This window comes from Pocillopora damicornis, chromosome 7 (assembly GCF_964200805.1).
Source record: "Pocillopora damicornis chromosome 7, jaPocDami1.2, whole genome shotgun sequence".
Classification (NCBI taxonomy): Eukaryota; Metazoa; Cnidaria; class Anthozoa; order Scleractinia; family Pocilloporidae; genus Pocillopora; species Pocillopora damicornis.
In genome coordinates this window covers 6142514-6169330 of record NC_142676.1, presented here as the reverse complement: position 1 = coordinate 6169330, position 26817 = coordinate 6142514, and the positions used below count along the sequence as shown (strand labels likewise).

At 37.8% G+C, this 26817-nt stretch overlaps 3 protein-coding genes and 1 non-coding gene across 7 annotated transcripts; 3 read left to right on the top strand and 1 right to left on the bottom strand.

Moving 5' to 3' along the window:
- The first annotated feature begins 1340 nt into the window (after window positions 1-1340).
- On the top strand, window positions 1341-13745 carry LOC113681495 (uncharacterized). 3 transcript variants are annotated; one of them, XM_089212659.1, is made up of 4 exons: window positions 1445-1576; window positions 5761-5935; window positions 7660-7991; window positions 10541-13745. In XM_089212659.1, the coding sequence occupies exons 2-4, from the start codon at window positions 5793-5795 to the stop codon at window positions 11554-11556; spliced, it is 1491 nt and encodes a 496-aa protein (XP_089068785.1). In that variant the 5' UTR covers window positions 1445-1576; window positions 5761-5792; the 3' UTR covers window positions 11557-13745. The 3 variants fall into 3 exon arrangements, with proteins under 3 accessions (XP_027054388.2, XP_089068785.1, XP_089068786.1); XM_089212660.1 differs by lacking the exon at window positions 1445-1576 and adding an exon at window positions 5217-5382; XM_027198587.2 differs by lacking the exon at window positions 5761-5935 and having other exon boundaries at window positions 1341-1576.
- A 1673-nt stretch (window positions 13746-15418) lies between these two features.
- LOC113681493 (uncharacterized) lies at window positions 15419-22636 on the bottom strand. 2 transcript variants are annotated; one of them, XM_027198584.2, is made up of 5 exons: window positions 22618-22636; window positions 21674-21746; window positions 21251-21304; window positions 19960-20024; window positions 15419-18594 (listed from the first exon to the last, which is right to left on the bottom strand). In XM_027198584.2, the coding sequence occupies exon 5, from the start codon at window positions 18583-18585 to the stop codon at window positions 16411-16413; it is 2175 nt and encodes a 724-aa protein (XP_027054385.2). In that variant the 5' UTR covers window positions 18586-18594; window positions 19960-20024; window positions 21251-21304; window positions 21674-21746; window positions 22618-22636; the 3' UTR covers window positions 15419-16410. The 2 variants fall into 2 exon arrangements, with proteins under 2 accessions (XP_027054385.2, XP_027054384.2); XM_027198583.2 differs by lacking the exons at window positions 21674-21746; window positions 22618-22636 and adding an exon at window positions 21417-21521.
- Window positions 22271-26390, top strand: LOC113681499 (mitochondrial import receptor subunit TOM20 homolog). The gene is made up of 5 exons (XM_027198595.2): window positions 22271-22540; window positions 24261-24304; window positions 24739-24826; window positions 25278-25432; window positions 26198-26390. The coding sequence occupies exons 1-5, from the start codon at window positions 22417-22419 to the stop codon at window positions 26225-26227; spliced, it is 441 nt and encodes a 146-aa protein (XP_027054396.1). The 5' UTR covers window positions 22271-22416; the 3' UTR covers window positions 26228-26390.
- A 239-nt stretch (window positions 26391-26629) lies between these two features.
- On the top strand, window positions 26630-26705 carry Trnav-uac (transfer RNA valine (anticodon UAC)). Its single transcript has one exon. It is a non-coding gene; the product is annotated as a tRNA-Val (tRNA).
- The last annotated feature ends 112 nt before the right edge of the window (window positions 26706-26817 follow it).

Here is a 26817-nt window from a genome sequence, read left to right as displayed (position 1 = left end):
GACAGCGAAGTAATTAATACCTTACACGAGCCGAATCGAATTCAATGGACTCATTCAGTCAGGCTTATCTCAGGGTGATTCAAAATCGTTTTGTTGATTTCAAACACCCATTCTTCTTCCATATTTTCACATTGTTTCGTTTATTGCATTGGATACTGAATAGAAAAAGAAATCTTTGATTGTATGTCAACAAGTTGAGATAATTTTTTACCTACCAGTCTAAACTACAGTATCATATCCTCTCTGTTCTAAATGTATGTGCGTATGACTCAAAGACGAGTTTGAAGACCTCCGCTTTTCATTCATCAAGATTCAAATTTCTCAAAGGTATTAAAATATTTACAAAGTTACTCTCAAGGACGATCAGTAATTTCCAGCCCACCCTTGCCCTACAAATAGCGCCGAAAGCGCCGCACATATCTTGGAAACTGACCTTAACCTAGGAAAGAAAAACAAGAGTAGTAAAGCTTGTATCTAAGGAAAACTGTTGGAAACTGATAAAGTTACTTCATTCCAAGGGCAACAGGCTCATCAGTTGATGTTCTTTTCGTTGTCACGTAATTTCGTTGTCACGGAATTTTCAGATTAGGTTTGCTACAAATATTTGTTATTCAGAATGAAATAATCTGTGGGTGTTGTGCCTTCATCAAATAAATTTTTAATTTAGCCGCGTTTGCTAAGAAATAAATCAACCGAAAACGAAGTTCAATCTGTAGTTAGCAAGGTGTATTGGTACGCTTTTTTGTAATTTCTCAAATATATTAAGTGTTGAGTACAAATTCCGTATATTGATTCTTCCAAGGATGGCTCAGCAGGTATATATTTTTAATCAAGGGGGGCGGGGGGAAGGGAGAAGATACATCCCTACTCGCGGAAGTTTACCCCTGGAATGTGTCGGCCAAAGGGGTCATGACTTTCGTACTATTGATGAAGAAAGGGAAATATGTAATAGAGAGTTTCGTGAAACGGTCCATAGAGTTTCGAAAAGTACGAACGTAGACATTTGAGTAGAAATTTAAGATTACACAAAAACAAGATCCCATTTAATGAGCTCCTGACAAAAATAATTTCCCCGAGAAAATGCGATCGATGACAAATAAACTGTAGTACCCCAACTTTGATTTCAGTAGCATACTGAAAGGATTATTCATTATCGAAGTGCAAATAAATTCAAACGGAAAGCGATTGAGGTCCGTCTACATTGCCAAGCGCATTGTAGCCCCAGGCCTCTTGACGCGCAGTTTCCAGCCCGGTTTTAAAATCATTTTGCATGAACAGGTGTAAACACGCCTATCACAGCATTTTCTCCACCAGATCGCCATCGTTCGTCTGATTGGTTAATATAACACAAACCCATGGTGAATCTCAATACCACAGAAGAGCAAATAAATCATAATTTGTCATCATTGTCTCAGGGTATAACAACGCCCTTGGTCTTTTTGAAGTCTCGAATGTATAAAAAAGAAAAACAAACCAAAACAGCTGATAATTTCTTTATTTGCCAGACGACAAGTCAGTCGAATTCTGCTCGAATCATTCGAGCGTTTGCTTGTGAAATCTCGTTCGTTACTTGCAGGTAAGCTCCAAATAATTAATAGTAACAAAGTAGTATTCCAATTGAAGTTGTATGTACACGGTATCACATTGTTTGTTCACTTTTAACTTACAGAGTTTCACTCCAATAGCGAAAACACAATGTTATCTAGGCCCGAAGGAAACGTTCTAATGAAAAAGGCCATTCACGACTCCAATATTCCTAAATATAATGAAAAATGAATTTTGTACAATCTATCGAACCGGTAATATAAACTGTTTCTGATCTATCGATACAAGACAAATCTAAACGTTAGTTTCGAAAAGGCAGAGCGATTTCTTCGAAGAAAAACGCCTTTTTTGCCAACACACACATATAGATGTATATCTAAAATGAGCCATGCGACCGAATCTACTCCATGGCGAGAAGCCCTATATTCAAAACATTTCACAGACAATGAAACTAATAATTAACCGGTCGGTGGTTTTCTGTGTGCGAATAGGCGCAGACTAAATACTTCAGCTTGAATTATACATTAACCTCTCGGGGCGAGAATATTCTGGTCGGTTAAGTTCAGATATTTAAATACTGGTACCATGGTATTATAAATTGCAAGATAATTCCTGTAGCTAATCATCGAATTTTGACCCGAGGGCTAACTTTTTCCTGTCGTTCGTGTGACAGGACACTGAAAAGTGAGAACGTCGGGTGTGTACGTGGGCTTTTTCCTTTTTTTCATGGATCGATGGGCTAGAAATGTACTGAAAAGAGGTTTGTCTAGTCTTGCTCTAAATCCGCGCTATTTTGCGGTTCGTTGTTAATCTGCGTGTTTTCTATACCTTGTATAAATACGCCGACGAAATTCAGCCGGTGTGTTAAACATTCTGATTCGATTTCTTATTACTTTTCAAAGTGAAGTGCTCCTTTTCACAGAGAACTGGATCATTTCCTTGAAAACAACGAAGGTTTGATAATCCAATCTCAAATCAAGTAAAAATTCCTTTCACTTATTTTGGCTGCCAAGATTATTCATCAAAGATAAATCCGGATGGAATTAACTTTCTGGAGATTGCAGAATTTGATAAAAACGGCTCAGCACGATCTTCTTTTATGCCAATGACGTTGAAAATCCGAAAAAGCACCTGACAACCAGCCCGCTCAGTGCGCGCCCTGGAAGTGTGGGGTTGGGTACTAGTATTTATAATTTGCGCCAGCTCACTCACAAGGGCAGTGGAATTGATATTTAAAAAGTGGGATTTCCATTTTTCACCCTTCAACGCTTTTCTCACAGTATGCTTCTAATTTACAAAAAAATTAGGAATTCTACTTTGAAGTTGTTAAGACCCCGACCACGTCGCAAATCCGGTTTTAAAAATTCAGATTTAGTCTCGACCAAACCGAAGCAAAATATTTTTGCCTACACCAGCCTTATTGTTTTGTTCTCAGCTGTCTGCAACATTTTTCTGTTTGTGTTTAAAAACGCATATCTTTTGAACTTTTCGTCTTTGCTTAAACTTTCGTTCCGACTGAGGAATTCTGAGCGTCCGGGTGAGTGCAGCCCTGACAAGGACTGTTGTCGATAGTGGTGACTGCTGTTGTCGATAGCGGTGACTGCTGTTGTCGATAGTGGTGACTGACGTTTCGACAACCTGAACGGAAGTCATCATCAGAGTCCAGAGGTGCTATACAAATTTCTACAGAAACTGTTGTGCTCCGTCGGTGGAGGAGTATAACATGATAACTTGGTTTTATCAACTAGGTTGATAGTGTAAACTGGCCACCGTCAGAGCGAATGACGAAACTAAGGGCCTGTTTAAGTGGAGGTAGGAGACTCCAGGAAGGTGAGGTAACCCGCCTAAACGTGGTCAAAAAATAGAACGCGTTTACATACAATCTTACAACCCCGGGGTGCTGGGGTGAGGTTTCTTGAGGTTGTTGTTGCGCTTAGAATTAGGGAGTTTGAGTACAGGTGTCCCAAGCTCACGTCTCGAGAAAGACGAAAGATTAATTCTCGGACACTTATGTATTTATTCAAGAAAGAGTCCCGCGTTGTGTTACACGGTGTTAGGTTACGCGAGGAACCGTTAACCTAATACGTTATAAAGAATAGTTTGAAATATGGTCGATTTGCAACGCTAAATATTCAGAAATATGACCATTTCACACTCCTTGTGTGCCCGTCGCGGTTTCTGGGGATTTCTGCCATGAGACGGCTTGGAAATGTACAAAGTTTTAAAACATACGTGTTTCTCTTTTGAGCTTTTTGCCATGAAAGCGACCCCGGCTAGGCGTACCTGGATTAAATGAGAAAAACGATGGCGAAATACGAGTGTGCTAAAACTTTGTACATTTCCTCGCTGTCCCATGCAGAACTTAGACGTTAAAACACCAATTTTCACGTCTTCTTGGCAATGAAACCTCGACAACAATTCAGTCTCAACACTACATTCGATTCACATGTTGTGCCGAAGTGAAGACGTAGTACCGTCAAAAACGGTCAGCACATATATGTTATTCACCCTCTGTCTACGGCCTCGGGCACAGTTTTTCCCAATACGGAACGACCTTGGCTGGTGAATAACATTTTTATCTTTTTCTAAAGCATGGTTGCGAAAAGAACCTGAATGATAAAGGGCTGTAATTACGGCAAGATTCTCCATAAATGGAACAATTTATGAGCGAGCAGATGACAGAGAAAACAAGGGCAATGCAAATGAAAGAGAGGGGTTTCATCAAAACATATTTATTTCCGTAATGATATTAAAAGGCGATTTAAAAGGTTTCCAAGAAAACCAAGGATGCCGCCCGCTGTGAGCGGGCCGGATGGAGAGAATACTGCCCGCTCACGGAACCAATCAGATTGCAGGATTTGTAGAATATCGCCCGCTCACGAACTGAGAAAAAAATAAATCGAGCCACTGGCGAAAATCTTAGAAGAAAATAATAAGTCGCCGTCGTGACATCTTAAACTCCTTAACTACAAGTGCGATAACAACCTCGAGAGACTTCACCCCGGCATCCTGGGACTGTAAGATTGTATGTTTTTCGACCACGGTTAGGCGGGTCACCTCACCTACCTGAGGTCCCCCACATCCATGTAAACAGGCTCTAAAGCTCGAAACGTCAGCTTTGAAACTCTTTACGGTGGCGAATTTAAATTATCACCTCAGCTGATAAAACCAAATTATCCGATTGCCAGAACAGTTGCGATCGGTTTTTGTGGAATAAGGAGAGAGAAACGTCATTATTTATCACCTGACGGGGAGGGGTGGGGGGAATTTGGTTGTGTCACGATGACATGGTGAAGACTGATACCCCCGAAGTTCCCACTGTTCACCGTTTGGTTCCACAAAATCCTCCATCCCTCTTTGAAAATTGACTGCGGTAAATAACGACTAATCCAAGGAGCCCATTACTTATGGGCTTCTGCCAATCCCTACTGATCTCTTATTTTCTGAATAATTTGTAGAGTATAAATAATCCAATTAGGACCATAAGGATTGAGTAGCGAAAAAAAACTTGCTATCGGTTACACGTTTTCTAACTAAATTATATCTAGGCAAGCGAAAAGATGAGGGGCGGACTAAAACCCATTTCATCTTAAACCAAACAGTAAAATGGCAAGATTTTGTTGAGTTTGCTGCTGATGCTTTTAAAGATTCATCATTCCTGTGGCTTCTTCAGAGTGAATTTCATTACCGTTCTATATCAAAATTACTGTCGAGCGTTTCTGTATCCAGGAGAAGTTTCTTGTTATGCAAAATCAGTCCAAACATAGGGCTGGCCTTTTTAAACTGATTCCCGTGGGCAAGTCTTTTGCGGGACCACAGCCTCTTCCAAGCGAGAAGGTAATTAGAGCGAGAAACTTAACCATGAGGAAGTCTTTCAATATAATATTTGGGTAACAACAAAATATTCCTTAGGAAGCTTCATTTTATTATTGCAATCAGGTTTGCAAAGACTATTAATTTTACCAGAGGTGATTAAGCCCCTTCCCGATCAAAAAGTGATAAATAAGCTTAAGTGTAGGGTACCACCGTGCGATTTCAGACGGTTGTCGCGTTTTTCCGTCAAAAGGACGCTGGGTTGCGTACGAAATTCTCGCATCCATTTTCGTGCTTCCAGACCCGGGAAGGGACTACCGTCTAAAATAGACCGTAACTCGTGGTGTTCATGTTACATTACCTTCTGAGCTTGTTCTCGGTCTGTTCTCGTTTCTGTCGCAGAATGAAATAAGAAGCGATTTTACTCCTCTCGAATGCGATACTGGTGCCTCAGAGGTAAATCTCTGCCTTTCTTGTCCGGGAGGAGTAGTGAAACGTACTGCCAAGTGCTTTCTGCGACAGAAATGAGAGCAAGCTCTCAGGAGGTGAGATCAGTCATCGCCAACAGAGTATACAGGTGGGTCTATTGAAAATTGACTGCCAATCAACTTCTAACGACGGGGGAATCATAAGAATGTTCAAGAGCCTTATGGGAGGGGGGGGGGGGAAACAGGTAAATTATATTGTGACACAAACAAAATCTTCCGACCCACCCCCACCCCCCCCCCAAGTGATCAATACAATAATGACCGGTCCCAAAATCGACTGAAGAGTTTTTGGTCAGTCTAATGAAATAAGTCCGGTTCATGAAAACAAAATTGTATTTTTTGCTAGTACAGTTTCAATTTGAGGGCCTAGGTTCTTTTCCCTAAAAAATAGTAATTGGGAGTTTCGTCGGTTCGAACCTTACCAGACCGTGCTATGATCACGTGAACTACCACGAGACGATTTGGATGTTCCACCAACTGGAAGTAGGCCCTTGACCTTTAGATGGCGCTTTCCATTCAAAGAGAAAATAAACCCAAGGTCTTGTAGAACGAGTCCACGTGATATTACCTCAGTGATTTAATTTCCATGCCTTAGAGCGAGAGACTCTTCATTATATGTCAATTTGGCTAAGGAAGGCTTGGGACTTTTTGATCTAGGCACATGAAGAGCAAACTGAAATCCTCTTGAGTGCGTACGAAAGCTACTCTTCTAGACCAGGCCTGCTTCAAGAAATTCCGAACCACCGATCGTACTCTGACCCTCGAGCGGACAGGTCCAAATGTCCAGTATTAACTTAAATTTCAATATTGATCAGTCAATTCATTTACAAAACAAAGAACGTGCACAGACGGAATCAGCAGACCGGTTGTTCGTAGGGTAGATAACGGTATCCACTGAATAAATCTCTATCCGTTGGATAATAAAATACGTTTTTTTGACACTTATCCGCTGGATAGCGATTTATCCAGTGGATAGCGCTATCTGTCCTTTAAGGAATTAATGCGAGATACCCAAGTGCGCCGAATCTTTCATAACACTGGCGCCGAGTTTCGGTCAATTGCGAAGGTGCCTAAGGGCGCATCTACCTCGAAGAATTTTCACAAATTGATATTAGAAATTCGAACAGTAATGCATTGTTCCGCATTGTCGCTTAATTAATTCAAAATTGAAACTTTCATCTTAACAGCTTGTGATAAGGTAAACGATGCATTTGATTTTCAACTTATGAAAAAATATATATATTTTCACAAACTTGACAAGTATCGGCGCATGGTTTAATCTGAACTAAAAAGGAATCATAAAATGCTTATCAAATCAATCCTAAATATTTTTGAGCGACACTCTACTGTGGACATTATGCAAGCATATTGCTTCATCAGTTTTAACTAAATTTGTTTCCATCCCACGGGAATCGCTCCTAATGAGCTCGCGGGAGTTACCGTCAAAAGGCGCTTCGTTTTAGCATGTTTCAAGGAATATTTTTCTTTTTTAAAAAAAAAGAATCTTTAATTGATTATGTAAACTCTCTCGTTTGTGACAATTAAGCTCGTGCAAAACGGATGTCAGTTACGCAAATGGCTTTCCACCACAGAGCTATTTTTACGACTACGGCTTCTAATTGGTCAAAATCAACGCGCCATTGTTTTCAGCCAATCAGAATGCATCTGGTGATATAAAGCCTTCTGTGTATCCTAGATTGTCTTTTTCAATCGTTATCGCGTGAACGCTTGCCGGTAGAAGGACTCCATGAGGCTTAGAAAAAGCCGGCAAATTATTCAAATCTAAGACGAAATTTCCGTCTTCTTTTCTCAGAATGAAGGAGGTAAAATACTACAGTCTAGAAGAGGTGAAAAAACATAACAGTAAGGGCGATTACTGGGTTGTCATCGATGGTGGAGTTTACGATTTGGGTCGTTGGGCTCCGCATCACCCCGGCGGAGAGCTTCCGATACGCTATATGGCCGGTCACGATAGTACAGACGTTTTCCGAGCCTTCCACTTGCCTTGGGTAGCTGAAAGGAAATTGCCCGCGTTCAAAATCGGTGAAGTGAAAGACCAATGTGAACAGACAGTGAAGGAGTCCAGTCTGATCAAAGACTTTCAAAAAGTACGGGATGAAATTGAGCAATGTCTTGACACAAACTGTAAGTTGATCTTTTGTCACAGCGTAGCTGTAGAATAGAGTAGTTTGCGTTTCTTATGGCTGTAGTTGACTTTACCTGGTCGATAATGTTTAAATATTCAGGATTTTACGCTTTGAACGTGTGAAAATACATGCTCAGGACCGTCTCGATGCATGGAAAATCCTCTGATTTAAATTTATTTGTATTAAAATCTAAAACCCCGCTTCTCTGATTCAGTGAAACCTCGTTGTTGAAATTGAGTAATTTTATAGTCTCAAAAGCAATTCACGTTGGAGTCTCTAATGTTTTTAATAATTTTTCTATTGCATTTACTTGTGGCGTGCTTGGTTTGCTTCAGTTTATTTACAAATTCATTAGAATGGCTTCCTTAGCTTGGCAGCGTGACTTAAGGTTATGTCATCATGAAACCCATTTGTAGGCGAATTTGAGTCTTTTCGGGGAGTGGTTTTGCTTCCATTTACTGTTTGACTCATCAGTACACTTAATCATGGGAGCAATGCTCGAGCTTGATAACAATTTTAGTATTTACCCCCGTCGGATCTAAAGACTCGTGACGAAGTATGGCCCTGAAATGAAAAAAAAAATTGCGAACAGCAGAATCTCTATTTCCATCTTCCTTGTTTACTATCAGAGATTTCATGTCTCGAAAGACCCTTATTTGGAAACAAAAATCGATAACGGGAGCGGTTATCGGCAATTTCTTCTCGAGACGTTAATCCTTAACCACAAATTTCTCAACCAGCGCCAAATGTGTATTATCATATATCACAGTGTACCTACAACTTTTTTTAATGATCGTGCAGAAAACATGTAAGAGGATTCTCAAATCATGCATGCACGATAAACAGAATCTTGCTTTTTAGCTCATACTTCCTCGATTCCGTGGAAATTGTACTAGTTCTTTTATTGTCATGCACGAGGCACCACATTATTCCTTATTTGAATACAATCGGAAAGTGAAATTTGTGCTATATGCATAACAAAGAAGTTGCTCGTCAATTTCGCTTCCGTTTTGTCATGTCTCCGGAGTCATAATTGGTTTGAAAGACGTTTTCTTTTACGGAATATCTCTTTAATATCACACTGGGTATTTGTAAATGAAATATAAAAGGATCGTGTGAAACAAGAAGATATATATTTCCACATTGTTCTAGTTTCAAAATATTTTTTTCCCTTGAAACTGAAATGTTTCATTTGTTTCCTGAATTTTTTTGAGATATTTAACACCAGCTTGACCTGACAAGATGTTGTAAAAGGTGTAATGTTATTGTTGTCAGAATTACTGTCACTTACCCTTAAGAAATGAAAAAAAAATGTTCAAAGTCATGGAATATTTAAAATTTTGACAGAGAAATTATAAGGAAGGCAAAATGAAAAATTTCTTGTAATTTATTCATGGAGATATGATTAAGATGATTGTGAGCTAACAGGAAAAATTGGTGTGCAAATTATTTGATGAACACTTGAAGCGTAACCCAGTTGTCAATGTGGTCACAGATGTCATGGGCTAACTCGGACAACTCGTTAAGATGAAACTGAAAACCCAAATTCTTTGTAGGCCATATTGTGTACTTTTTAGCTGTGAGTAATGTTATGAAGCCAAACAAGACTTACCAGTGAAATGAATAATTGTGTTTTCAATCAATCTGCATACTTAATCAATAATATCCGAGAATGAAAGGAGAGAGGAGTAACGATGTAAATATCTGGTATAGGTAAATGCGTCCTCTTAAAAAACCACCTGATGGTTGTTCCCAAAAATTCATTGATATCACCCTTGAATATATTGTGCATCGTGTGGGGTATTTCTTGGTGGTATTTTAGTTCCCTTTAGTTCAATTAAGTTAAGAAATGAGTTCTGAAATACTATGCACTCTTACTGCATTCCCTAAACCTTGATCTTCAGCCAAATTTCGAATTACCAGTATAGTATAGAAGTTGTGGTACACATTTTCAGAGATGATATGTAACAGTGAGGGGTCAGCTTGCTAGATTCCTAAATAATTGAGCACTTCAAGCAAAAAAGGAGATATGAAGAACTTTGGACAAATTTTAATTTTAACAGGACTGAGCAAATTCTCAGCATACTGATATGGTTTGATTAAGAAATTTGTTGATTCAGTCCTAGTTTCTGGGAAATATGATGTGTAGAAAACACTGCTTAACGAGCATGTGGGAATCCATTTTGCTTGGGTCTTTGAATACATTAATACTTGGAAACTAAGGATGGATGAGCCCAAAAAAAAAAAAAGAATGGAGTGATGTTTCCCATCCTATGTGGGATCAGATTGGCAGAAATTAGCACAATCTTGTGAAAACAAGAAATAGGCACCCTAAAAGCAAGATGTTTCCTTTTTTTTTTTTTTTTTTTAATAGAGGACCTTCCCACAAAACATCTCTCTTTTTGGTCATCAAAATTCTGGTTTATATTGGGATAAGAGAATCAAACCACTGCTTGTAACCAATCGGAGTAACTATTTGCTAACTCTGCTATATTTAGTTTGTTGTCATCACTTGACAGTGTGGGTTATTTTGTCTTTTTACTTTAGATTGGTTCTATGCTGGGCATGCAGTCAACTTGGGTGCTATATTTACTTTGCTTGTGTATGGTGTTGTCTTCAGCAACAATGTTTACATACAAATGGCCTCTTCTGTGCTTGTGGCACTGTTTTGGCACCAAATGGCATTTATTGGACATGACATTGGTCATACTGCCATCACTCATGACTTGAAGACAGATAGCTCGATCGGCATATTTGTTGGCAACATGACAACTGGTATCAGCATCGGATGGTGGAAGAAAAGCCATAATGCTCATCACATTGTGACAAACTCAGTGGAGTTTGACCCAGACATACAACATCTTCCAGTGCTAGCCATTACTGACAAGTTTTTCAAGTCAGTAAGGTCCATGTATCATGAGAAAGTCCTTTATTTTGATGGACTGGCAAGGTTCTTTGTTTCCTATCAGCACTGGTTGTATTACATAATAATGGGTGTTGCAAGGTACAACTTGTACCTACAGAGCTTTCTTTTAGTGTTTTCCTTACCGAAAGGACGTAATAAAACCCTTGAATTACTTGGATTGGTATTCTTTTGGACATGGTACATTTACTTGTGCTCATATCTGCCCAGTTGGCCTGCTCTGTTTGTCTTTGTTTCTGTGGCCCACTTCCTTGCAGGGCTCCTTCATATTCAGATAACTCTGAGCCACTTCTCTATGGAAACTTATCATGGTCATCCCCTGGATGCTTTCAAGAGCAACCAGTTCCTTCTTTCCCAGCTGGCAACTACTATGGACATTGAATGTTATCCCTGGCTGGACTTTGTTCATGGTGGCCTGCAGTTTCAAATTGAGCATCATCTATTTCCAAGGCTACCTCGTCACAAGCTGCGTGATGCCAAGGTGAAAATTCAGGAGTTATGTAAAAAGCATAACATCCCCTACAGATCTAAGACTTTCTGGGAGGCAAATATAGAAATCATCCAGAAACTCAAGGAGACAGCTGCAAAAGCACAGTGTATCTCTCCCATCATCTGGGAAGGAATTCATGCAATTGGTTAGACCTTAAATCCATTATGTGAGGTGTTATTTGATGATAAAGAGAATAGCTTGGTGGAATAAAATCCACTATTGTAGTTGAAGGTATTCAGTTTGCTTCTTGCTGTATTTAATTATTTTGATGAAAGGGTACAGCTATGTACTATGTTTTTTCTTATCCTGTTTTTACAACATTATTGTTCAAGTTTCTATGAAGTCAGTTGTATCAGCAAGTCAGTTATCTGATATTTATGCCTAGTTTGAAAAATTCCAAAGTGAAATGTTAGACTGTGGACTGAGAATTTGGGAATTTATGAATACAGTAGTCAGTCCCTCTCAGTTGTCCTTGCGAAATCTCTGCAGTGTTTAGAGGTGTCTTTTTTTTGGTGGGGGGAGGGGGGTGTCAATTATCTCATTTCACAGAGGGAGGGACTGAAACAAAATTGTAGCTTTTAGGGATGAGGTCAAGGGGGTGGGGATGGGTTATACCCAGATTTAGGGAGTGGTAGAGAGTTAAAAGATTGCCAACATAAATTGTAGAAGATAGAAGGCAATGTTAACTATATAAACATGTGTGTCAGGGTTGGTGGGTTGGTTAGATTTGTTTATAATGGATGTGCAACTTACTATTCAGCAAATTTTGTTGCAGAAAGTCTCAAACTTTCAGAGTAACCCCTGGAGAGTAAGGTCTTAAGGCAATGCAACACTTAGAACTACTGTCCACAGAAGTGCTATTCCAGTTTCTTATATTTTTCTATTCAATATTGTGATATTAAGTTAACAGGATGGTTAAGGGGTTACTATGATTTTAGAGATAATACTAAATCTACAAAAGATACCTAGATTGTTGTTTTGCAGATCATTTGTTCATAAATTGTGATTCACAGATACTGACCCCTTCCTGTTCTCTGTAAGACTTCTATGAAGAGTTTAAGGTCTCATTACAAGATTGAGTTTGAATCTAGAATGTAATTTTTAGAGAGTAATTGAATAGCTCTGAAAACCTGTCATGATAAAAGTTGTGATTGGAAGCAAATTCTTTTGGAGATGATCATCAAGAAGTCAGTAACAAAAAAACAAAGAAACAAAATTAGGGTTCTTGTCACCAGTTTTTAGGAGCTCAAAACTGTAAGTTATGTGTCCAACAGAGTGCAGCTCAGTTAATTCATTTCAATTGAGTTGCTAACATTGCAAATGTTTGGACTTGAGTCAAGAAAACTGGATTAAGTACATGAAGATGAGGCCCTCACCCTCTATAATCACATCCTCTCCTTTTCCAATCCCTTTCACTCTCAAGATTCAAATAGCTTTTTTCGCAGTGTCTGCTGTACATTTGTTATGATTATAGCCCAATTTGATACTTGATCAAATACGATACGACCTTAATTTTTTCTGTTTCTATACAACACCTTTAAACCTTAAAATACATTCATTTAGTTTGAGTCAAAAAAAGGGCAAGAAAAGCTATGAAGGTTTCTTTTGACAGTGTAGAGGATGACTTTTTACCATCTCTTGCCATAAAAGAATAAGAAGAGGCAATGTGTTTTCAGGCTAAGGCCTGTTAGGTCAGTACTGAAATGTTAAAAAAGAAAAAGGAAAGTTAAAAAAGTTAACTTTTGCAGTTTCACAGTTTTTGTCTTACTGTATTTTTTTTAATCAAAACTCTAATCAAGATGTATCTTGTTTCATACAATTCATCCAAGGAAGTTTACTGTAAATTATCATGTTCTACATATTTTAAACCAGTTTTCTTGGCTTGAGTGTCAATTTTTTCTGGGCCATGTTGTCAAAGTTAATATTTTGGACTGTTGCTGATAATATTTAATTGTTGGTTGACTGAGCAAAATATATTTAAAATGTTTAGACAAATTTATTGTTTAAGATACTGAGACAAATTTATTCAAATTATATAAAATAAATTATATATTTGAAAAGACATTCTAAATTACAATTTTGACTTATATTTCAAGGTACCTTACTGGTTTTTAGGGATGAAGACAAAACTGCCAGTTATTAAGTTATGTCTTATGTCTGTTTGGCGAGACTTAGTTTATAGCAAAGTATTTGTTGTTTTGGGCTGTATGAATCCATAGCAAATTTTGGTTGAGATTTTCAGTGGCATACAGTATTTATAAAACTATGAAAGAAACTTTTCATAGCTGTAGATTATTAGATATACTGGCAGTTTATTAAATGTTCTTGTTTCTTGCTGACTGTTGTTGTTTTATTTGTCACACCCTGTTTGGCAGACCAACTTCTTCTCTAGCTCTGAATGTGGCAGTTACATACAAAATGTAACTTGGATGTACTTGGACCCATTTGTGTATTTGAAGGCTTACAATATCCCTCACAAGTGTGCTTTGGCTAGGGATGTGAGAGAGATTTTTAATTTGAGAGGATAAATTCACATCCACAGGCAAACACAATTGTAAAGTATATTTTACAATACATTTTATGGACACCAAATGCAGAGATCACCTGCAAGTGAATTCAGCTCACAGAAAACCTTCTTCAAGGTGTGATAAAAAATTTTAATTGAATACACATAAAAAGAAATGTTTCTTTTTTTCAAAGAAATTCTAGTTCAACCTTATTGTTTGAAAATTTAACAGAAACCCCTCATGAAAACTGACTACTTTGTGGATCAAAGGGGGCAAGTTTCTAAACAAACTGTGATGCTGCATCAGTGGGGGAATGTGACAAGATAATTTTGGTTTTATCAACTGAGTTGATAATGTTAATTAGCCATGGTAAAAAGTTTCAAAGCTGGCATTTTGAGTGTTAGTCCTTCATCAAAACAGAGAGGAATTGTGGGTTGAATGTGTTTACATGCAGAAAATAGAGCTTCACTATTTTGGAGGAACACAGTAACAAGAAAAACAAGAATAAATTGGTTGGATGAAAACCATTTGTTAATACCATGGGGATTGAGTGCTGATTTGAATGATAAGTTTTGTTAAAGAGTTTTCCAGCTTCTGAGGAAAGGCCTCAGATTGCCATGTGCTGTATAGAATGATTAGGCGATATAAGTGTCAGTCAACTGATTGGGATGCATTGGATGCACTATGTTGGTCACTGAAGTTATCATAATATTTTTGATATCTTCACACGTGAAGATATTAGGCACCTGTCAATGCAACCAGGTGGAAATGGTGGACACGAAGAGCCACCTGGTAGAACATCTACAGTTCAATTCCTACATTCCTATTCCCATTAGGTTTTCAAAACAGGAGAAATTCTGCTGTTGGCCTCTTGGAGCCCCGACCCTGTTATAGTCTATTCTGTGGCCAAATAGACTCCTCTTAGCTTTGGGTTAGTGTAACTTTTGCAATCCCAACTTAATCACTGTCTATTTATGCATCTACCTTATAAAGCCTTTTAAGTAGGTCATCCTAAAATGAATTGACACATTTGTTTATTGAATGACTTGATTGTAGAATGATTTATTTTCCACCTGCAGCACAAACATCGTGGTACATAGGTCTCTTCCCATTTTAAAATCCCTTCTTATCAGAATTTTCTTACCTCCAAAATCCCAAAAATGTGCCCCCTTCCCCTTCCCATTAACCTAACTCTATTGAAAATACAACCCCATTACAGTCAATCCAGTCATGACCATCGACCCCCATCCAGTGGCACTTAAGCCGATTACTAGAAGGTACCCCCTTCCCCCTTACCCCAACACCCTCTTATTATTCCACAAAAGTATTTTGTGTCTTCTGTGTTGTAGAAATATGTTCTTCTAAATTTTCATAGGTCTATTTCTTTAAAGTTAGGCTTAGGGTAAAGCTGGCCATTCTGATAAAATCATGCATGAAGCCCTGCAAGTAATATGGCAACAAGTCCACAACTTTGAGTCATTGTGCTCTAAAAATTGCACTTGCACTATAACCCAAACTTCATGATGTTTATTCAAGTGCTAAAATAACAGCTGTAGTTTAATTTTATGAAACTATCAAAGCTTTTAAACTCTGATAGGGAAAATGGAACAGAAAATGCAACATCACTTGAAGATGATGTCTTGGTCACATAAGTGTTTTACTAAATATGCTCTCGTTCTAATTGCAACACTAAAAGTGCTAAATTTATGAACACCATTATCTTAAACAAAATGAATCTACCAATAAATTTCATTTAGTAACTTGGAAATACCATGGTTACATCAAAATATTGTACCTAACTTCCACACATTATAATACAGTACTACAATGGAAGTGCTAATCATGTAGTTATGCTTAATTTATTCAGCTTATTTTTCAAAAACAACATTTTCTTTCTCACAAACATCACTTTCCTCCAAGAGAGGCAAAACTAGTAATCCATCCACTGTTGATTGATATTCTTCACCATAAATAGAGAAAACAAATGTACTTATCACAAGGAAATTCCCAAAACCTGATTAAATATTTTTTGGTATTAAATTTCTGATCTATAATACTATAAAAGGTCTGTCAGGTTGAAGATAAATAAATTTGTAAAGCTGATAAACAATCAGAAAATATTGTAGTGCAAGTTGGCAACAGGGTTGGTTGTCTAAATCATGATAATAGCCTGCATAGACAGAGGTCATCTTTCCAAACTGAGGAAGTATAAGGCAAAGGAGGGCATGGGGAAGAAAAGGAATGTGTAGGGGCAGAGAGGCATTCAGTTTTATCCTACAGTAAGAGGATATCCAACCAAATAGTCCCATAACATACACTTAGTTTACAGAAGAGGAATCAAACCAAATTTAACTATCACTGTGGTTTTCCTTTAGAGCTATACTGAACTGCTCAGCACAACTTATAAAATTGACCATAAATTATAACTAAAGCAGATCCTATCAATGTAAAGCAAATTAAACCATATTTTCATGAAGCTTAATGTTATCACGATGAATTAAGTGCTGCATGCACTAAGATTTTCTGTCAAATTTTCTGTCGGCTGTCTGCCTCCAACAGAAATATCATTACCCTGGTCCACAAGCTCATTGTTCCCCTGCAAATTCCCTGTTAAGTTCTGTTTTATCTGTGCACTGACATCCCCATTGAGTGCAGATATCATGTCTTCTACAACGCCAGTTGTAGCATCACCCTTAAAATGTAAGTTCTTGACATGACGCCTCAAGTGGCTTGGGTTGTTAAAAGCTTTAGGACAAAAGCTACATTTGTAAGGCCTTTCACCTGTGTGGATAAGAACATGCCTCTGAAGGTTTCCTGAAATAGAAAAAGCTTTAGAACAATATTGACAGCGGTAAGGCTGCTCTCCAGTGTGGACACGAAGATGCTTCCGCAGAGAGCTGTATTCTGCAAATGACTGATTACAACTTGTGCACTTATAAGGTCTTTCCCCAGTGTGAACACGCACATGTTTTTGTAGAGAGCCTGGATCACGAAAAGCTTTAGGACAGAAAGTACACTTGTGTGGTCGCTTCCTCATGTGAAGAGCAATGTGATCGTCAAGTGTTTTGGCTTCCTTAAAAGGCTGAAAACAGATTGTACAAGTATAATGCTGTCCATCATCTGTATGGAATTCTAAATGTTTCTGAAGTCCAAGGGAACTTCGAAACAACTGAGCACAGACTTCGCACTTATAAGTAGACTTGTCATTTGCCATGTCACCTCTCAGAAGGTCATCAACTGTTGGAATTGCATTTTCATCGTCAGAAAAAAACCCCTGTTGCTTATCTACTGGCTTTGGGGTCAGTTCAGTGAGATCAACTGATTTCTTTTCACTTACTTCAGCCACTATATTTGAATTGGTTCTGGTTTCACTCTTGACATAAGCAATAACGCTTGAATGAGTGCTTTGAACTTCATTGGTTTGATGTGAATTTGTCAGATAAACCACAGCACTTGAAGTTCCAAGATTATTTTCCTTGATGTTACACTCTTGTTTTGAACTTTCAGTTACTGATATATCACTGGCTAAATAATGATTACTACAAATACTCTGTGATTCCAAGTTGTCTTGTGGCTGAGACTGGAATGTTTTCACAGGAATGCTTTCTGATGCATCCTTTATCACTGAAAAACTTCTGGGAGGAGTATCTCTGACAATAGTTTCACTGTTGGGGAGTACAGTCTTTGCAGATTCTACATTCTCATGATGAAAGGTTGCAGATGCTACAGTCTTTGATATAGGACTCCCAAAAGAAGTAGAACTCTCAGGCAAGGCGTCTCCACAAACATCTACACTTTCAGTCGAGTTAGGAACTTCCTCATTGACAACAGAGGTACTGAAAGAAGTAGAATCAGGTCCTTTTTCTGGAGGTTTCTCTGATGCCTGCTTTGTGCCACTTATCACAGGTACATGCATGAAGTCGATGAGGATCTGAGCAACATCCATTTCTGTAGATTTGCTGTCACCAATATCATGTGAAGAACTAACTTTTCCAGCTGATGATGAGTCATTAGATGTAACAGAGACTTCCTGAGAGCCTTTTTTCAGCAATTCTTCTTGCATGGCTGAACAATCAGGTTGTGGTGACTCCTCATTGATATCCATGCTTTCTGACCCATTATCAATGTCTAAATCCTTACTCTGAGTTTCCAAACTAGACTGACTTTGGTCATCTACACTTGGTTTTTTGGGGAATTCACCAGTTGGTACAGTTAAATAAGGGAAGTATGATCCAAAAGGAACAAATCCACTGAATGGAAACATTAGTGGGGAGTTTGAAAACTGCGGGAGAAACGCACCTCCCTGCTGCTGTTTGTTATATTCTGCTAACATTTGATTCATGTGACTTCCATTTCTTGCAAAGTCCAACACAGAGGGTCCAGAAGATCCAACGAAGGCTTCAACTCCATGGGGTTGTGCTGTTTTAGTATTTGGCTCTTTTCCACTGCCTGTTGATTTACTCATGGTGTGCAACATTCCTGAGCTTAGTGCGTCCATGTACTGCTGCATAAAGGTACTATTTGGTGGCCAGAGGGGCGGCATCATTCTCATCGGCATTACTTGGGGAGTGAATACAGGAAATGGCATTGGAAAAGCAAAGCCAAACATGCCTGCATTCATTGCATTCACATTTAAAGGGGGGAGTCCAGGCTTCTCTTTTTTCTCTTCCATTCTTTTTTCCTACATAATAAATGAAAAATGAAGATATTTCAACTTCAAGGAATGTTAGAATTTAAATACAAATGTGTAAAGAATTGATAAGACCCTTCTCTGACAAAGGAAGTGCAGTGGCTTCATGGTTAGTGTGCTCGACTACCGATCAGGTGGTCCGGTTTCGAACCCTGGCTGGGGTCATTGTGTTGTGTTCTTAGGCAAGACACTTTACTCTCACAATGCGTCTCTTCACCCAGGTGTACAAATGGGTACCAGCAAATGTGCTGGGGGGTAACCCTGCGACGGACTAGCATCCCATCTAGGGGGGAGTAGCAATACTCCTAGCCACTTCATGCTTAGAAAACTGGAGTTAAGCACTGGCCCCATGGGCCACTTGGGCCTGTATAAAGGCTTTACTTTCTCTGACAAAAAGTTGTTTTAAGGAAAATATTTGATGAGGCATAAGAGAATACACCCCCAAAACTGTGTACAAAAAATTGATGGCACATGTTCTTGAAGAACTGACAGTCTGAACTTGAAGTTGGTTTCAGTGACTGAAGTTCTGACTCAAGAACCCTGTCTTATAGTGCGACTATATAGAAAAACGTTTTCCTTCTTCTCACTTGAAAATTCCATGCCTAATATTGCCCCTCTGTTTCAAAGAAAAAACCGTTCAAATCTTTTTTAAAATGAATTTTTTTGGCATTAAATGTCTGCCCTTTCTAGATTAGGTTCTAGAGGTGTTATACTGATAGAGCTGGATCACGTGGGAAAGTAATTATATTTTTTTCTGACCATAACTTTCAGTCCATGAACCAAGCCAATTTTTTGTGCACTATTTCTGGATAAGAGCATTTTTAAGTGTGTTTTTTTAAATAAATGATGAAAAGACGATGATGGAAGGTTTATAGCCATTTCATTCCAGCCTAAATGGAACAGATAGAGAACAGTGCAGATTAAAATAATTAACGAACTTAACACTTTTTGTATTACAGCATTAACGAGGCAGCTGGTGTGTCATATGGAAATTCTGTGGTTTTGGTAAAGTTCTACAAAACATGAAAGGTCGGTTACGTACACGAGGTCTAACCCAAACTGCAGTTTTACGCAGGTAGTGGGCCTCAGGGATTCTCTATAACACTGTTCATGAAAATAAATGTTCAGATTAAGGGTTTGGCTGAATTAAAGATGGCTTAGAACATGGTTTTGTTAAACCACCTCTAAACTTTTTTAAAATAACCTGCCCAACAAGTCCAATAAATGTCTATTTTATTCCAATTTTTCCTTGTTTTTTTGTTTGGCACTATGATTCCCATATAATGCATGATTATTTTGCCTAAACATTATGCTCAAAACTATGTGAGCAAAATAAGGACAACCCTACATACAAACCTGTGTAAAATGAATTTATTTAAGACTTTTCCAAGGTTTACCATGTGATTTCCAATCAAAAGTGGCTGAAGAAAATGTAAAAAATACACCAAAAAGGTTAAATTCAGACTGGACATCAAAAAGATATACAACCACATCCTTTTAAAGGAGAGTGTAGGCTATTAGTAATCCTTTCTCTGCATGCCTATATTGTTGCACTGTCTCTTCAGACACTGCACTCTCTTTTTGAAACCTTAAATCAACTGTGTCACTCGAAAAAAAGCGTTTTTCTGAGTAGGTATAAATTTGCCCCTCAATAACTTAAATATTCAAATGCCCTGCTCTCATCATGGTGGAGTTTAACAATGTTTTTTGTTTTTTGTTTTGAAAGAAAATGGGTGATGATTGACAGCTTGTTTGAAATCTACAGGGTTAAAGTACAGTACTGGGCTTAACTTGATTCATGCCACGTTCTTTTCAGCTGAGAGTCAAGTGACTGGCACATGATAGCAACGAACGCCATCAGATCTATAAAGCTTTAAGCTTGATTCAATAGTTCAGAACTTTTCCACCAGAAGAACAAATTATTGTTTATATTTTAATAAGCAAAGGGAGTTTGATGTAGAAAGCGAACAGAGTGTTACTGTCTGGTGACAACTCAAAAGAAAGCAGTTCATCTCTGGGCGCAAGAACGCATGCAAAACTCTTCAAGCTGCCATAATCAGCCTAAATCTTCACGACGCGCAACAGCGAAAATGAACAAAGCAGAACGGCTCAATTTAGAAGAAATACGTTACGATTGGTATTTTTTTTAACAACCCTGAAAAAAATGAACGAAACACAGTGGTTTCTTAAAATTTCAGACGGGCTGCGTTAAAAACATCAATATCAGCAATAACAATTACGAAGACAACTCGGCCATATTTAATATTTGCCTAACAGGAATAATCAAGTAAGTTGGTTCTGTTCGACGCTCGAATAACATCCTTCAAGTTTGTTTTCAGATTAAAATGCATTCTTTCATGAAAAGGAATATTATGAAAAGAAAAAAAGGGATTAAGTTTCAAATCACAAACACAGACCGAGAGGGAGGGAGTTTTAATGAAAAAGTAAAACATGCGAAGCACTTCCGAAGGGTGTACCTATTTAGAATTCAACATGCGTTTTCTCAGCACAGTTCGGTTAAAAACAGAAAAAAAGCTTAGGCATTATAAAAATAGGCAATAACAAAACAACTGCGATATTTGAGAAGGAGTTTTCGGGAATAAAGGAAACACAGTTCGTGTTGTAATTTTCGGTTCGCATTAGTTACCTGTTGTGGGGGAATCTCCTCTAGTCCTTTCGTTTCTTGTGTTTCAAACGAGTCCTGCGTGGATACCGGCAAAAATTAACTACCCATCTAATTTATCAGCAACAACGAATACACACTACATGTTCAAAAACGAGGAAAGAAGACAGTATTTTTTATGAGGGAATACCTAGCCAATGATGTAATATCTTGGACGTACGTCAATTTGTTGTCCGGTGAGCTCACAGAACAACGGCAAACGAGAGAGAAGAAGATGAAAACGCAAGCAGTCTTGGGAAATGAGATCACGTGATTATTGTAATCCCCAATGGTATCCCCTTTACCCAGACTGCTTTTAGCGGGCGTTTCGCTTGGATGGTTTCAGAATGACATGTTCCTGTTACGGTTGACTTACATGGAAGGAGATTAGAAATTAAAAAAGTTTACCTGGCTGCGATATTGCGAAGACAAAGGCCACTTCTTTTACGACGCTTTACAGCTGGTGTTCGCGAGATCTTGTCTAATTTTCCGAGAAAAAAAAAAGTATTTATTTTTGTGGTGTTTACTTGGCAAAAATAATAGATACCACTTCAACAGACAGCTGAAAACTTCGACGGCATATGTTAGGAAACAGTGGAGGTCTTCACTGCTTCAATGCAGTCCATCTGGAGTCCTGTCTGATCTGTTTTGACAAATTCTCACGCTGAATCCATATGATATTAGTTTATAATTCTATGTTTCGAAAAGAGCGTCACTTTCGCATCCTTTTTCGAACCACTTCACTCACTACTAATTCTTTCTGTTGGCAGCGTGTAACTCAAAATGTTCTTCCATATCGTTCCGACATTAACATATTATTCAGAGAAAGCGCAACTGTCGCATAACCCTTCCGCAATTCCGGTTTGACCTTACCCAAGCCGATCAAAAAAATTTTCCTCAAAAATTTCCCCCTTTTCTGACCTAAAACACAATTTGTAAACGTTAAAAAAAAATATTAAAAAAAGTTTAAAAAATATCAAAGAAAGTACTAATGCCGCAAAGAAAACTGGGAAGTCCCTTAGCGACCGAGCTCAACATGCTCTTTACTTGCGTTTCTTCTACTGGAAGTAATCGAAAGGTGCTAAACGCAAATCCAAATCCGTCGCCATTTGTGGGACATACTCTTATTGATGTTTTAAATAGACGTAAAAATGAGTTCTAGATTGATAGCAGGAATCGTGGCAGGGATTTGTGGCACATTTTTCCTCGGATATTGTATATACTTTGACAAGAAGCGAAGGAGCGACCCCCTTTACAAGCAGAAACTTTTAGAGAGTAAGTTTGTTTAAAGTTTGTGAGGGAAGAGAGTTAACGAGGAAGCTAGAAGAGATAAAAAGTATCAGTTTTCATACCTAAAAAGCTCTGCTAAATTTTAAACTTTCGTGGTCGAATGATTAGGGAAGATTCCAATTTTGCGAGGCCGTGTAACTGATGTAACACGTGAGTGTATTTCCAAATGTTATCACAAACTGCTGTGTCAGTAATTAATGATTATCACGTGAAAATTTTTGATGATTCTGCAGTTATCTAAAGGAAATTTTTGGTTATAATTGTGGTTACTTGTGGTTACTTTCTAACGTCACAATTTCATAGTTGAAAAACATGTTTGTCTCGTTGTGCAATGTAGATGTGCAAGAGCTTTAATTTACCGAGGATATTGTGAACACATTTTCACCTAGACCTCCAATTTTGCATAGCATACCACAGTTATTGCCTATTTCCATGTCTTATTTCTACCTTAAATTAACAACACACAAGTGTGTTCTTGCGGTCTTAAACAGCAGTCATACAAACCCCCAATTTGTCGACTATCTTTGTTGCTAAATGAATTAAGGGGGTGCGTATCTAAGGAAAATGTGGTGCGGCGTTGGTGGGAGAGTATAACAAGGTAATTTGCTATTATAAACTGAGTTGAAGATTTAAATGAGCCTCCATCAAGGGTTAAAAAGCTGATATTTCTAGCATTAGCTCTTCATCAGAGCAAAGGGCTAATACTTGAAACGTCAGCTTTTAAACTCTTAACCCTTTAACTCCCAGATCAAATTTGTAATTCTCCTCACTGTCAACCATACAATTCATATAATGTTAGTTCAGAGAATTTAGTATTGGATCCACTTGTTATCTTCATATATTTTTCTATATTCTCATCACTTGTCTGGTTGATATTGTATTGATATTGTGAGGAGTAATTTTGTCTAAGTAACTCACAGGAGTTAAAGGGTTAATGATGGCCAATTTATCTCATCAACTCAGGTTATAATACCAAATTATCTTTGTTTCTGGCTGTAGCTGGAATATATAACGTTTTTGGAATTTAGAGGAGTTTACTATAGTTAACTGTATTATTTCCTAATGGTTGTTGTATTGAGTGATTTTATAGTTAGTTTATAGTGAGGCTTCTTCTTTAAGTTACAGTGCACATTGGAAACAGTGAAAACTTCCTAAAACAGTTTTCTTAGCATTTACATTCTGTACTGTAGTAAATACCTATTCCAAGATGAACACCACAGGAATCCCACAAAGACTATAAGGCAGTGGGCCAGGAAAATGTCCTTAAATGACAAGGATGTTCCTTATCTATGCAGGAAGGCTTGAGCCTGATTTCTAGCTACCAATCAGTATTCTGTTTAATTACTCTGTTTGGTAATATCTACATTGTATTTATAGTTTTGAGTTGAGACAAAGTGTCTGGCCTAAGAACATATACACAACTTAGCCACATCATTCTCTAAAGTGACCACCCAGTAAATTCTCCTTACAACATCAATACAACATCAACCAGAACGATGATGAGAAGATGGAAAAATTTCAACAAGGGGACATTGTTTGAGTTCACGTGAAAATCTCGGAGCTACAAAAATAAAAGTAAAAGACAGAGAGAAGAGTTGTGTACAATTGTCACCTCATTGTCATTGTGATAATCACTAATAATATATAGATTTAGGCAAGCCTAATTTACTATAGGAATCATAATTTGTTTTCATTTGATTTTCAGGAAGGAGACAAGCTAAGCTAGCTCAAAAGGAGGAAGACACTAAGGTAAGATCCAAAAAAAGAAATAAATGTAAAGATTTTTCTAGATGAGGTCGTAATAATTAGACAACACTGGAAGTGCTTATTTTAGTGCGCATTCCAGCTGTCGCTCTGTACAAGTAGCTTTAAAAGTGTGTCAGTTAAGAGTATCCATCTTACTGTTGAAGTTTCATTTGAGCATTTAATCTGATTGCAAGAGTGAGGGTACTCTTGCGAAGGACTGTTGTCAGTTGCAGTGATAATGTTTCAACACCCTTAGCAGAAGTCATCATCTCTGGATTCTGATGCTGACTTTTGCTTTGGTTGTTGAACTGTCAATCACCATGACTGACAACAGTCCTTCTCAGGAACACCCTCATCTGGATAATCAGAATATGTGATCCAATGTCAGTATTTTCAAACCTTATACTCTATGTGGAATATTCCTTTCTGCCCCTTAGAACCGTGCACCTGACAAGACAGATGCAGCCGCTGTTCAACAATATTTCATGGAAGAGGTTCAACAAGGGGAAGAGCTTTTAACACATGGTCAGATTCTAAGTTACCTAAGTTGTCACCTTTTATAAAATATTAAGTTTGTACACACATTCATCAGTAGATAGGTGTGTTTAGATGAGAGTTTGTGCCTTCTGAAAAGTCTCTTATAAAAGCAGTAAAGGACTTGTCCATGTTCCTCATCTCATCTAAACTCACAGGAGGCTGGGAGGACTGTTGAAAGTTATGCAAACACTCCACTGTGTCTTGGGTTTGCATAAGATTCTCTCTCAAACCCCCCCCCCTCCCCCCATGTTAAGATGAGGCTATGTAAACATAGAAAAAGTCCTCTTCTGCTTTAACATAAACTACATTTTTTCCAAATACCTAACTGATCACAGTGAAACTTAGAAAACTCATCAACAAGTACAAACTCCTAACCCTTCATGTTTTCTCCACAACTTATTGATTTGTATGTCATGTGATTTTCTTATTCTTCTTTTAGGTGAATATGAACAAGCTGTAAAACATTTAACAAATGCTGTTTTGGTTTGTGGACAGCCTCAGCAACTCTTGCAACTGTTTCAGAATACATTACCACCCAATGTCTTTCAAATGCTGGTTGAGAACCTCAATGGCCTACCGACTGGTATGAAGGAAGTAAGTGAGAAGTATTTATGCAATAGGCTTATTTGATATAGACCGTGTTCTTTTATAATACAAGTATTCTTCAGAAACCATTATAATTTTCATCTGTGCAATTACATGTAAGAAGGTTTAATACAAAGTAAATACCCTCTGTGTTTGAGATTCCAAATGGTAATCTAACAGTTTGTAAATATTATTTAAAATCTGAAACTGAAATATAGAGGCCACCATTTTGAAAATGGCTATGTAACCCTGGCTGCCTATACAAACCTGATGTTGCTAATTTCTTTTCATTTCTTGAGTACAAGTTCAGTTAGTGTTATCAACTGAGTTGATAATGTAAATTGGCTAGTGAAAAGAGTTTTTAAAGCAATAATCCAAGCATAAGTGCTTTGTCAGAGCAAATAGAGGAATTGTGGGTTGTTTGTGTTTTAAATAAAAGAAGATGGAGCTATACTATTGAAAACTCTCTGTGGTGGCCAATTTACATTAACAAATCAGTTGATAAAACCAACTTATAACTCCCACTGATGCAGCATCACAATTTCTTTAAAAACTGACCCTCTTTATTAATTTCTTGATTTGTCTGAGTACATTCTCATTTTGAAAATGTCTTCATCATCCTAGGCTTCATTTTTCCAATAATTTCATGTTGTCACAAGTGTTATCTTTCATTTCTTCATAAGAAATCTGATATAGTAAACTTCTCATTTGAGATGTTAATGTTCTTGGTTTTAGTGACCTTGTGTTCTTACTGGTTTTTATTTCTTTTTTCAGAAATCAGAAGAGGGAGATTCTCTGGATTGAGTTTGGAAGCGTTGCAATTAGTTTAAATTTTGAAAAGAAAATCTACTAGGGTTGTTGCTCATTGTGTTTGTTCACTGAAGTTTCAAAATATTTGGCTGGAGTTTTGCTAAGTAGGCACTTGCTTGAACAAATTACATGTACGTTAATAAAAATGTTTGGTATACTTGTTGTTGAGTGATATTTGTAGCTAGATACGTCACTCATTGGAGGCTATTACAGTAGAACCCACTTGGTGAGATGTAACTTCAGCCATGAAAAAATGTGAAGTTGGATTCTTTTTTTATTTGACATTCTACAATGGGTGCCTATAAACTCATATGAAGTTCTGCTTACCATCTGGACCATGAAAGTGATCTTCATAGCAATGAACACCTCTTGATCAATGGCAAAAATAGGGTCTTCTCCCTGCTAGCTTAGTTGGTAGAGCACTGCACTTACATTGCAGAGGTCATGGGTTCAAATCCTGTATGGGCCTGAAGTTTTTTTTTCAGGCCTTATTTTTACCACTGCTTGAGTAGTACTCACTATTGCAAAGATTGCTTTCATATTTACTTCTTTATCTGCAGTTCAGATGATTTTTGCATATTCAC